The sequence below is a fragment of the Manis javanica genome, chromosome 2, assembly GCF_040802235.1.
Source record: "Manis javanica isolate MJ-LG chromosome 2, MJ_LKY, whole genome shotgun sequence".
Taxonomy (NCBI): Eukaryota; Metazoa; Chordata; class Mammalia; order Pholidota; family Manidae; genus Manis; species Manis javanica.
The window spans coordinates 51257664-51270845 of record NC_133157.1 but is presented as its reverse complement, the minus strand read 5'-3'; the positions used below and the strand labels follow the sequence as shown (position 1 = coordinate 51270845).

The 13182-nt window shown below is 49.0% G+C and overlaps 1 protein-coding gene across 2 annotated transcripts; it reads right to left on the bottom strand.

Annotated features, from left to right (window-relative positions):
* Positions 1–279: 279 nt before the first annotated feature.
* On the bottom strand, positions 280–8294 carry LOC140847681 (uncharacterized). 2 transcript variants are annotated; one of them, XM_073228461.1, is made up of 2 exons: positions 7868–8294; positions 280–2795 (listed from the first exon to the last, which is right to left on the bottom strand). In XM_073228461.1, the coding sequence occupies exon 2, from the start codon at positions 2732–2734 to the stop codon at positions 959–961; it is 1776 nt and encodes a 591-aa protein (XP_073084562.1). In that variant the 5' UTR covers positions 2735–2795; positions 7868–8294; the 3' UTR covers positions 280–958. The 2 variants fall into 2 exon arrangements, with proteins under 2 accessions (XP_073084562.1, XP_073084563.1); XM_073228462.1 differs by having other exon boundaries at positions 7889–8294.
* Between the last annotated feature and the right edge of the window lie 4888 nt (positions 8295–13182).

Below are 13182 nucleotides of genomic sequence, written 5' to 3'. Positions count from 1 at the left end.
AGGAAAGTGCTCAGACTCCTGGGCAGGCGAGAGAGGAAGTGGGGTGGTAGCTCTGACACTTTTGGGGGACCCTGGAAACACATGTAGTCAAACCTTCCCCTTTGAGTTGTCTGCCGGCAGTTATTTCACTTCCCACTTTGGAGAAAGCCATAGTCACCTGGTACAAAAAGTCTATGCTCCAGCCTCCTGCCTCTCCACGCTTTGTCATCCTCACGCTGTCCCTGCGTCCAAGCTGTCTCCTTCCTCTTTGCCACCATCACCCTTCAGGCCCTCCATCCTGTCGCGTGCCCTGTCCTCGCCGGCAAGAACAGCATGCAACAACAGCAGGATTCTTCTGCAGAAAGCTTTATTCTTCAGCTCTTTGTGAAACAAATGAGTTGGGCAGGACCCAGAGGGGAAGGAGAGGCTTGCTTATATAGTTCTCATGCTCTGACCTGGTTGGTGCGGCTCCATATGCCTTATTAGCATAACCATTTGGTGGGTCTCATTGGTCCTTATGCCAAGGCACAATTAGCATGTAGTTTAGTGGTGTGGGATGATTTGTCATTAGGAAGTTCGGGGCCTTCCGGCTGCCCTGCATTGGGCGCTATTTTCTGAGCGCGGCTGCCAACATCTCCCCCTTTTTTGTCTAACAGAAGCTCAAGGCGGAACTTGCCAGCAGAGGCGGAGACAGAGGCCTGACCTCCATCGCACTTCCTGATGCCCCCTTTTTGGAGAGGGGTTCTGGGCATCTACCCCTATGCAGTCAGGCATGCCTCTCAGAGGGGTCCAAGACCTCTTGCAGTGCTTTGCCTCGCATCCTCTGGCTGGCGTTGGGACCGCTTGGTACAAAGGGTTTGGACCCTTTTTCTCAACCCTCTTGCACCATGAGCTTCTTAAAGAAAGCTGTGATTAAGCATTGAGGTACTCGGGCCTGGTGCAGTGCCACATGGGCTCAGGGTGCAAGAGCTACCTCAAGCTAAAGCCGAGCTTCCTTCTTAAGCATGTTGAGCCACACTTGGGGAGAGGCGCCAACGTCTATCGCCATTAGGGCTTGAGCAAGGATCACCTTGTCCTGCTTATGTTGGTTGCGGAGTCTGCATAACAACCAGAGTAAGAGCATGAGACCTCCAAGCAGGAACACGCCCATCCCAGCCATGCCCGCCCACTCCTTGACGTGGGAGAGAGCTCTGAGGAACCAGGAAGAGAGTCCTTCCGCTACGGAGATATCTAGACGGGTGGAGTTGATGTGGATAATTTCTCGCCGCAGCTCTTCTAGTGTCCCATCGAAGTCTTGGGACCAGTTTCCTGAAAGATACTGGGACAGGTCTCGTGACAGATTAGCTGCCCGTGTAAAATTTTTATATTGAATGCTAGTGATGCAGAGGGCACGATATTTCCGCTCACATCCCAATTGGGCCATTTGCCAGAGCACCTCCATTTGTTCCTCCACGAGATCTATGCGTTGATTGAGGATCATTATTCCTCCTTTCAGTTTGCCATCAAGTGTGGACTGTTGGTCCAGGGCAGAAGCTACTGAGGCTGCAAGGTTATTGAGCTCTGTAGCCGATTTGATGGAGGTGTCTAAAGCTATACCAGCGGCGGTGGCTGCGACCGCGGTCGCGGAGATCAGGAGCACTATGGCGGCTGTAACACCGAAATCGCGCCTTTCTCGAAACAGAGTCATGGTGTTAGGGGCGTCTACGGGAACAGGGACCCAACGGGGGATGCGGACTACCAAAGCATTGGTAAAGTTACGCGCATCCCAACACTGAGACAGAAAGCAGGTTTCATTGGAGCAGGAGTCAAAGCTACTATTGGATAAGATAAACAGAAATGGGGGGTATACGCATACTGGAGAAGGTGGAAAAAGGGAATTAGGTGACTCTGGACCTGATTTTGCTGAACACGTGTAGTTCTCGTTGTTATGGGTCATGATCATGTTCCAGTGTGCGCGCATGTGGTTATTCTCGCACCAAAAGGTGATATTTTTTACACCGATTCCCCCACCCTGGAGGGCGGAAAAGGGGGAGAGGTCGGTACACGAGCCATTGACTCCACACAGCATCCATTTATGGAAGGGGTTCATGCTCAGCTGCTGACGAAACTCGCCTTCGAGCACCTTTACTGGCCACCAAGCCTCATTGGCTGGCCGTCCCTCCATATCTGGGGAGATGGTAAACTCCTGCCTCTCAGTTGCCCACGTTACTACAGTTGACTGACAGTCAGTCCAGGGCCACAGCTCTCCCTCATAGTCGCCCACACAATGGGAGGCATATTTGGGTTGACGAGGCCTGTCGGTGGAATTGTTCTTGGGAGAGTGTACAAATGTGCCATTGATCCAGAGAACCATCTGGTGGATAGTCATGTTCTTATAGGACGGGCTCCCTTCCTTATTAGGCCCTTCAAATTTAGCTGACATAACGGGGAGGCTACTGGCCTCTAGAATTATGTCACTGAACCATCCGTATTTCCTCCGTTTCAGGGAGATACAGCCAGCTAGATTCTGAGTGGTGAAGCATAATGACCCATTAGTTACGAAGGATCGGTTTTCTCCCAGGGGAGCTACTAGGGTGTCTTTAACTAAGTAGGGCAAGTTCATACTAGTATTGGTAGTGAAAAAGCGCGGAAAAACGGCTGCATTGAAATGGACAGGCATAGGCTTAGGAAAGGCAGACAGGATTCCCCATCTCAATACTCCCTGAGTCGGGGTCTCCAGTGTCAGGAGCAGGGTCAGGAGGTACAGCGAAGTCATCTCCTTTGTTTAGGACTTTCCTCGTTAGGCGCTCCGGGATCCAGAAGGGATTTTCTTCACCCTGGGGGAAAACACACACAGCTCCCCTGGATCTGATTATGATTGGATCCGGGCCCTTCCATTGGTTAGATAACACGTCCTTCCATTTTACTAGTTCTTGTGGGTCTTTTGGCCACTGATTATGGCGATCCGCTGCTGTATGGCCTTGAGCATCCAGATTCAAAAAATTTATAGTGAAAAGTGCTAGGGCTATGGCAGTTTTTGGTGTGGGGGGTATATCTTCAATTCCCCCTTTTTGTTTAAGTAAATAGGATTTGAGCGTGCGGTTCGCGCGTTCCACAATCTCTTGACCCTGTGGGTTGTAGGGAAGGCCAGTGATATGTTTTATCTCCATGTGATGACAAAATTGAGCAAATTTTGTAGAGGTATAGGCTGGGCCATTGTCTGTTTTCAGAATCTGTGGTAACCCCCATGCGCTCCAAGCCTCAAGGCAGTGCTGGATGACATGGGAAGCTTTCTCTCCTGACAATGGGGAGGCAAAGATGACTCCTGAACAAGTATCCATGGATACATGTACATATTTCAGTTTCCCAAAAGACGAAATATGCGTCACATCCATTTGCCAAACTTGTAAAGGCCTAATACCTCTGGGGTTGATCCCCACATGAGGTGCGGGAAGGAAGCTGCAGCAGTGTTGGCAGCTAAGGACAATGTTTCTAGCTTCGGCTCTGGTTATGCTAAACCGCCTGCACAGCGTTTCGGCAGTGACATGAAACTGTGTGTGGAATTTTGAAGCTGTGGTGACAGGGTCTAGCAGGGGAAAGGCTATGCTTCTGGTTGCAAGGTCTGCCAGGTGGTTGCCTTGGGTCATAGGCCCGGGAAGGCCTGAATGTGCTCTGATATGAGTTATATACAAAGGAGATTGCCTATGAAGTAGTGCTGATTGTATCTGTTTGAACAAAGTGGCTACTGGGCTGGACGCTTTAATTAGCCCGGCCACTTCTAGAGATTTGACTGCATTAACTACATAACAGGAGTCAGACACAATATTTAAAGGTTGAGGAAAGATTTGTAGGACCTCTAAGACTATGCGACATTCTACTATTTGTGGAGTGTCAGGCGTGTAGCCTTTTGTCACAACTTTGCCATCATGGACATAGGCACCTGTGCCTGTCTTAGACCCGTCCGTGTAAACTGTTTTTCCATGAGGCAGCGGGGTTAGGCTAGTGACTCGAGGGAATACTAGGAGATGATTTTTGGCAAAGTTGATGAGGGGATGTTTAGGGAAATGATTATCAAAGGTTCCTGAGAAACTGTAAGCAAGTATGGCCCAATCATCGTTCATAGCACATAATACTTGTATCTGTTCTACGCTGTAAGGGGTTATAATTTTAGCTGGAGCCTCTCCGAAATGTGTCATGGAGGTTTTTACTCCTCTCAAAGCAAGTTTGGCCACGGCTGCTGGATAGTACTCTATTGTCCTAGCCTGAGAGGCTTGGGGATGGATCCAGATCAGTGGGCCGTGCTGCCATAAGACTGCTGTTGGCAGCTCCGGGGTGGGAAGCACACACAACTCAAAGGGTTCATTCGATTGCACTCTATTTAATTGTGCTGTCATCAAAGCCTGTTCTAATTTGCGAATGGCTTGTAATGCCTCAGGTGTGAGGGAGCGCGGTGACGTTAGTTGTGGGTCTCCTTCTAGGGTTTTAAATAGTGGAGTCAATTCAGTGGTGGGTATCTTTAAGTATGGGCGCAACCAATTAATATCCCCTAGGAGTTTTTGGAAGTCATTCAAATTTCGCAATTGATTATGTCTTATCTCAAGCTTTTGGGGGCAAATTACATCTGTGTAAATGGTTGCTCCTAGGAATTTGCTAACACTAGATTTTTGGACCTTCTCGCTTGCTATATTCAGTCTCCAATTTTCTAGGGATCTAGTGAGATCTATATATGCTTCTTCTATTTCTGCTGGTTGTGGGGAGCAAAGAAGGATGTCATCCATGTAATGGATGATCTTTAGCGTGGGATAGGTCTTACGAATTGGGTCTAGCGCTCGCTGAACGTACAGTTGACATATGGTGGGGCTATTTGCCATTCCTTGAGGGAGGACCTTCCACTGAAATCTGGCATCGGGTTGTTCATGGTTAATAGCTGGCAAAGTAAAAGCAAATCTTTCCCTGTCCTTGGAGCTTAGAGGTATAGAAAAGAAACAATCTTTAATATCTATTATGAGCACTTTCCATTCTTTGGGTAAGGCAGAGAGGAGTGGCAGTCCCCGTTGTACGGGTCCAAGCATTCTCATTTGAGCATTTACTGCTCTCAGATCATGAAGCAACCTCCATGATCCTGACTTTTTCCTGATTACAAATATGGGTGTGTTCCATGGGGACACAGAGGGTTCTAGGTGTCCCACTTGGAGCTGCTCTTGCACTAAGCAATGAGCTGCTTCTAATTTTTCAGAGGATAGGGGCCACTGAGGAACCCATACGGCCTCCTCTGTGAGCCAAGGTATGGGCATGGCATCTTCAATGGCCCCTATGAAAAACCCAGGCCGTGACGGTCATTCTTTACTTTGGGCAGGATGGGCTCTATGTGTCCCTGTTGGTGTTTCCCCAGCCCCTTGCCAGGGATGTATCCCATGTCCATCATCATGCCTTGGGCGGGAGTGGAGTATTCATTAATGAGTTTGAGGCCTAAGTCTCTCATGACATCCCTCCCCCATAAATTGACCGGTAGAGGGAGTACATAAGGGGTGACTGTACCCTCTTGTCCTTCAGGGGCTCGCCATTTCAATGGTTTGGCACTAATTGAAGGGCTTGACTCATATCCTAAACCTTGTAATGAATGTGAGGATTGGGTCACAGGCCACTTGGAGGGCCACCAGGTTGCAGAGATAATACTTTTATCTGCTCCAGTGTCTAGGATTCCCTCAAAGCTCTTTCCCTCTATTTGAAGAGTTAATTTTGGTCTGTCTGCTAAATCTAATACTATGAAGGCTGAATCCCAGTCAGAGGAGCCGAAGCCCCTTTCTCCCCTCTCCGTGTTGGTAGCAGGATAATTGGCGTGGAGACTAGGTAAAACTAAGAGCTGGGCTATGCGGTCTCCCGGGGATATAGGATAGATTCCTCTGGGAGCCGAACACATGATTTTTACCTGTCCTTCATAATCTTGATCTATGACTCCGGGATGAACTACCAGGCCTTTCAATGCAGCAGAAGAGCGCCCTAGGAGTAACCCAATGGTATTTGGTGGTAGGGGGCCTTTAAAGTCTGAAGGGATAGGCTGAACTCCCATCTGTGGAGTCAACACTATTCTGGTGGTGGCACGGATGTCCAATCCCGCGGAACCTGAAGTGGCTCTCCTTGGGGGGCCTGGTTGTTCCCGAATGACACTTGCGTGCTGGTTGCCCCATATATTTGCGGGCCCTGGTGACGGGGGCCCCTCTGGGCGTTTTTTGGCAACTCTAAGGGTTTCCCTTCTATATCTTTAATAGACCGGCACTCATTAGCCCAATGCCTGCCTTTCTTACACTTAGGGCACAACTCAGGGGTCTTTTGGGTTGTTTGTTCTGAAGCTGGGCTCCTACACTCTCTCTTTATATGTCCTAATTTCCCGCATTGAAAGCATTTGATACTTCTGTTAGTGATCCTGGCTTGTTTGTGGCTCTGTAATATGGCCGCGGCTAGGCCCGCATTGGTGAGTGGCCCTCCTATTTCTCTACAGGCTTTCAACCAGGCATGTATCCCTTTTTGTTTCCAGGGTGTTATCGCCTGTCTGCATTCCTTGGTACATTGTTCAAACACTAATTGCTCCACTAGGGGCATTGCTTGTTCCTGATCTCCAAATATTCTGCCTGCGGCCTCTATCATACGAGCGACAAAGTCAGAAAATGGCTCGCTCAGCCCCTGAATAATTTTTGTCAAATTGCCTGATACTTCTCCTTTGTTGGTGAGGGCTTTCCATGCCTTGGCGGCGCACGTGTTTATTTGTGCATATACCTGTAAGGGGAAGGCGGTCTGGTCGGCTACCCACTGTCCTTGGCCCGTCAGCATATCATATGACCATGCAGGCTGTCCTTCGGCCGCGTTTGCGCGTGCCTGGGTCATGCTGATATCATGCCACAATGCCTTCCATTCTATGTATTGCCCCATACTAGAAAGGCATGCCTTAGTTACATATTGCCAGTCTGCGGGTGTCATGGCTGTCTCTGTTAATCTCTCAACTTGTGCTATGGTATAGTTAGCACTGACTCCATAAGCCCGAACGGATTCTGCTAACTCCTTAACTTGTTTATGGCTCAGGGGCTGGTGAGAGCGTACACCGTTATCCTCAAATACAGGAAACATTTGTCTAATTGCCTGAAGAGTATCTGGGTGGCAAAAGGAGAGTGCGCCACTCACGTAAGGTGGCGGGGCAAAGGGCGTCGGGGGACACCCTGCTTTCATTTTTTCCTTGGTCCGCTTTTCAACTTTGCTGGTTCCCTTACTTCTACACTCTGCGGTTTTATTTTCTTCCCCTTCCTCTGCGGACGTTAATTCCTCCTCAGATTCCCTATTGGAGAGTTGGAGGTCCCTCAACTCTTTCCAGGGGTATTTACTATTTTCTCCGAGGCGATTGTCACTCGCTTCTCGGGGCTCTTTCGCTTTTGCCCTAGGCGGGCTTTCTCCCTCACTCTGAGGTTTCTTTACCTTCGTTTTTGTGGCCTTTTTTCGGCCGCGCGCGCTCTCTGTTTCCCGTTCCGTTTCTGACATGCTCTCTTGGATATCTGTCAATGCTCTCTGACCTTCTTTTATTACCTTTTCACATCTCTCATCTTGCAGACAAGCTCTAATCAGTTTCCAGAGGGGCCTGGTGCCTCCCCTCAGGCTACCCTCCTCCTCCTCTCTATCAAGATCTTTCCCCAGTTTGTCCCAGCTCGGGATTGAGAGGGACCCTGAACAAATGAACCAGGGGGCCACACGGTCTATCTCCTTCACAAAAGATCCTAAGACTTTGCTGGAGACCTTCAAGTTTCGCTCTTTGAGAGCTGTCTGCAGCGCCGTGACTAATGACGGTGCATTCCCCATGGTGCCTCCTTATTTACAGAGAACCATCAACCATCATCCTAAAAAGCAGGGGCCTCTCGGAACTTACCCCTCCGGGCTTTCTTCTGACCTGCAGTTCTGAATCCTCTCCAGATGTCTGAAGGGTCCTCCCTGTGCCGGTGATGTTCTGATTCCCGGGTTTCGGCACCACTTGTCGCGTGCCCTGTCCTCGCCAGCAAGAACAGCATGCAACAACAGCAGGATTCTTCTGCAGAAAGCTTTATTCTTCAGCTCTTTGTGAAACAAATGAGTTGGGCAGGACCCAGAGGGGAAGGAGAGGCTTGCTTATATAGTTCTCATGCTCTGACCTGGTTGGTGCGGCTCCATATGTCTTATTAGCATAACCATTTGGTGGGTCTCATTGGTCCTTATGCCAAGGCACAATTAGCATGTAGTTTAGTGGTGTGGGATGATTTGTCATTAGGAAGTTCGGGGCCTTCCGGCTGCCCTGCATTGGGCGCTATTTTCTGAGCGCGGCTGCCAACACCATCCTAACTCCGGAAAGCAGGTCTTCCCTGGCTCACCTTTGCCCACTGCCGGTATTCCCTCTCTCTACTCCTCTGGTTCTTCTGTCTGATACCAACACGCAGCACAGCTTCCATGCCCAGGTAAAGAGGCTTACCTGGACCCCACTGACCTCTTCAGCCTGCATCCTGGTTCATTATTTCCCTTTCAGTTTCAAATCTTTGGATGGGAAGTGGTTGTCTCCTGCAGAGAGAACCTCCTCCTCTCCCATTCCTTCCCCACACCCTCCTCTCCAACTGGTTTCCTCTTTGTGGCTCTACTAGAAATGTTTTCTCAAAAGTCCTCAGAAAAACCCAAACCTCCAAACCAAATGGCAATTTCCTAATTCTTCACCATCCAGACCATTCAGACGAATGTGTCCCCGATGAACTCACACCCCTCCTTGGAAAAGCTATTCTCTGTTTAGCTCCCGGGTTCCCCTTCCTCCCCAAAGGCTCCGTGTCTGTGCTCTTTGAGGGCTTATTCCTACGTTGGCACACCCTTCGGTGATCACACGCAAGCAGCTCCATCTGCGGCTGCCCCTCCAGGCATTTCCACTTGGCTTCTAACTACCGGATCGAACCAAGGAGTTTCTAACCTAATGATTTGGCACCAGCCCCATCTACCTTCCCTCTTACCATCAGTATTTCTCTCAGTGGTAATATGGTTTTTTTAGAAACTCAGGCTTGCGGTCTGGATTTACCCACACCCTGGGCCCTCTAATTCCCAGGTCTCTAAAATTTATGGGGTCATCCCCTAAGGGTTTCTGTCTCTTTCCTTCTGTCGCCACAACCATCCATCCAGGGCTCTCCTTTATATCCCTGGATGATCACACACTGACCTCTCCCTTCTCAGGTTGTCCCACATGTGCCCCAAGACATAACCTCCGCCTTGGGTCACTACTGAGTGATTTCAGGCATTCAGGTCTCATTTCCCACGTGCCTCGCCTAAGGGTTTCAGACCCCGGCAAGTTCACTCTGGATTCAGTGAAACCAAAAATGACACCAGAATATCGTGGGTAAAAGAGTTTTTACCCAGCTTGATTCTTGTGGTGGCAGGTCAGGCACTACAATCCCATCTGCCTCAGAGCAAGGCTGCCTGTAACAAACCAGTCTCTACAGCCTGAGAACACTGGGCAGAGCTTTTTATATAGAGTCAGTAATAACTTATTGCCCACACATGTGCAAGCCTGTGCCTGCGAGCATTGCATGTGCATGGTGGGCTAACAGACCAGCGTCTTGTGAGAGTCCTGGCCATGGAAGTTCCATTTCCTCTACAGCAAGATCATAAACACTTGAGGGACAGGGACAGAATCATATTCCTTCTGTAGTGTCAGCATGGCTCCATGCCTACAACAGACAACTCAGCAAGTATTTTGGAAATGCCTGCGTGAATGAAGCATCATTAGCTGGGGTCCAAGACATGCCCTTTACAGTAGTTGTTTCCAGGGCAGTAATTATGACTGATCTATACCCTGGTAGCAATGTTTCTACCACTTCCAGTCAACCTCCAGACCTAGTCCAACCACCACTGATGACCTTTGCATCATCCTTATGTCCCCAGATTTCTCTTCGCACTATCTTGCCAATGACTGTTACCATCCTCTGGTGGAGACTGTGGTCCTTTATTTAGTTGCAGGAACTTTTAAAGGCAGGAACTACACTGATTTTGCCACTACTCAATGGAGAAGTGTGTGTGTTAAGCCAGGTGACTGTGTCCAGGGCCAACACACCAACTATTTGTGCTCTGATTATTGCTCCAGTTATCCAGAAGTTCTCAATGCAGAATAAAAATATACATTTTTCTGAATGTTCCTCTTTTTATTTTTTTGCAATAGGAAAAAATTTCTTTCAAAAGGAAAAAAAAATCAAAGTTGGAAAGATCTTAGTTTTGCTGCCATTAGCTGAAAAAGCGACCAATTAAAGAAAAATGCGCCCATGAGTCCACAGGAGGTGATTAAACAGTCACGCTCCTCGCCCTCAGGGAGGTCATTACCTTGAAGAATGCGGCAGCAGTCTCCGCAGTTCCTACTAATGGTATATATTGACTATATCTGTTCTCAAAATCCCTTCCCTTAGGATGTGGCATGTCCCCCAAAGCCACCAAGCTCTGCAGGGCCTACCCAACCTCAGTGATTAAGGTCACGACCTGTGGACTACCCAGAAAGCCTGATGCCAGGCTTGTACTTGACCTCGCAGTGGTAAACTGTGAGACGTGCAGTCTGTAGGGACCACACGTTCCCAGAGTGTGAAAACACAGGTGTCAATGACTTCAAAGGGGACCACAGATGCCAGGCAAAGGGCCCAGCAGGCATGATTTGCTTGAGATGAGTCAGAAGACTCATAAGTGTCAATGGCCAGAAGCCATTCCTGCTCTGATACTGGTAGCTAAGGAGCTTTGGGTAAATTATTTGTCCCCAAGTCTCAGTTTCCTCATCTAAAAAACATCCACCTTGCTGGGTTGCTATAGGGATGAAATAAAATCAAATAGGATTTCAGTGTTTATTTTGTGTCAGGCACAATTCCAAGGGTCTACATCCATTAAATCACTTAATCCTCCCAACAAAGCTCTGAAACAAGCATTACCCATTCTTCACTGGAAGGAAATGGAAAAACAAAAGGGTGAGCAATTTGCCCAAGGTCACCCAGCTAATAACTGATATCCAATCCACAAAGCCACTAGCGCAGGGGAGTAGCTGCTTCAAAAGGTTCAAATCAGAAGAGGAGATGAACTTGGAGGAGATGACAAAGGAATGACATCTATGACACTCCCACCATCTCTGGAAAGAGCACACAATCAGGCAAAGACACCCACCCTCATGTGTCAAAATCAGATTTTTTTCTCTTTTAATGTGATTGTGTGTGCATGTGTGTGTGTGTGTGTGTGTGTGTGTGTGTAGAAGGAGGCAACTCAGGGATGGGGTGACTGCCTCCACACATCTCTGGTCTCTCCACATTCACTGTCCCTTGCCCCTCAATATGCATGCAACGAGAGCCTTAGGAAAATGTTTGCTTCACCCCTGATTTCCTCTTCTTGCTACCATCCCATTTGATCTGTTTTATACTTTGGGGGTTCAGGTTAGGTCGTGTTCAAGAGGAAAGAGTTCCACTGCTTTATAAAAACTTTCAAATTCATCAGTGGACACATATTCTCTACATAAGGATCCAGATTTCTAAGAATTATTGGACAGCAAATAGTTGTAGGTTACAGTCTCTGGGAAAGACCTAAACTTAGTAATAAAATGCATGTCTTCATTCATCTTGGAAACATTTCTAAACTGCCTCTTGTGCACTGAGATTCAGAGTTGCCCTCATGCCAACCACCTTCCCCGGGGCTGACCATGTAGGAGGAAGACAGGCACTTGGGGAGCCACAGTGCAGGGCAGGGGGGCGGGTGCCCACAAGACCAAAAGGAGGGCAACAGGTGCCTCAGGCCCATTAAGGCAGCACCAAAACTGCTAGAACACCAGGTTTGATCATTTACTTCTCCCAGCCTTGCTAGAAATAATCCCACACCTGAGTGCACTCACCCTAAGCCCCTGCAAATTCTCCACTTAAGCTTTCACAGGATTGAGCCAATCTGTTACTCTGCCTCCCTCATATGAGCGCAAAGAGTGGAAGCTTGATATCAGCCCTTACTTTACATTCTTCCCCTTCAATGTATTGGGACTGGTCCTGGATTCATTGCTACAGACAGACATGCACAGCATGAGGTCCCCTGATAGTCATTGACATTCCCCTCTGGCCGGAGCAGACCTGAGGGTGGGGGTACCGTGAGCCCAGGAGTCAAAGGTGGTCTCTCACTGGGAAGGGGCTAGCGGTAGGTGGGGTGGGGAATTCTTAAGGCGGCCTCCCTGTGGTGGGATCAGCGCCCTAGTGGGTGGAAGAGACCAGAGCTCCCTGTCTCTGGGCTAAGTGAGGACTCCTCGAGGAGGCTACCCCTGCAGGAGGGTGCAAGGGCCTTGCCAACCCCTGAATCTGTTGGCACCCTGAGCGGGCACTTCCCAGCCACCAGAACCATGAAAAATAAATGTCTGTGGTTTCAGCCACCCAGTGTATGTACTTTGTTACAGAAGCCTGTGGGAAGGGTAGAAAATGTCCTCCAGATTACAGTTAGGACCTCATATGTAAGGAGCGTGGATGCATCTTCTGCACTCCAGTTCCTCTCGCCTGTTCCCAATACCTGTCACCCATTTCCTTCCCACACGGGCACCCCAGAGTCCAGAGGCCCTGACTCTGCCGGCTCTCGGCACCTGAGCTCCTGGAGTGAAGCCTTAGTTTACAGGCTTAGGATGTTAAAAACCTGGGCCCTTCTGAGAAGAGATCAAAATCGAACTCCCTTAGGAGATAGAGCTGGGTCCAGCGGGGACAGACGGTGCTGTGAGGGAGGGCAGAAGAGCGAGAGGAAGTATCTTAGGGCCCCTGCCTGACGGTGCCCCTTGCCCTTCCTCCCCTCACCATCCCCACCCAGTAACCAACAGCACTTCATTTCCAGCAAAATATGAATCAAGAAAGAGTGCTGGACACCCATGGTAATGAAAATCCATGATTCAACTGTGCGTTCATAATTATTTCATAAATAAATGGCTTCTGGAGAGCCGCATCTGTCTCCCGCCCCGGAGTGCATGTCTTTCATTAAAGTACCCAGCCTGCACAGAGCTGGCCCAAGAGCTCCACTCACGCCCTGCTCCTTCTCTCCATCACTGTCCACCAAGTGGTTTCTGTGGTTCGGAAAGAGCTGCAAGCCCCACGCTTCTCCACAAGACTGATGGCTCATCAATAACATTAGCCAGCATTACGGGCCGCATCGGGGTAGAGCAGAATCAATACGGCCAAGTAAAAAGTCTAATAAGTTGACATG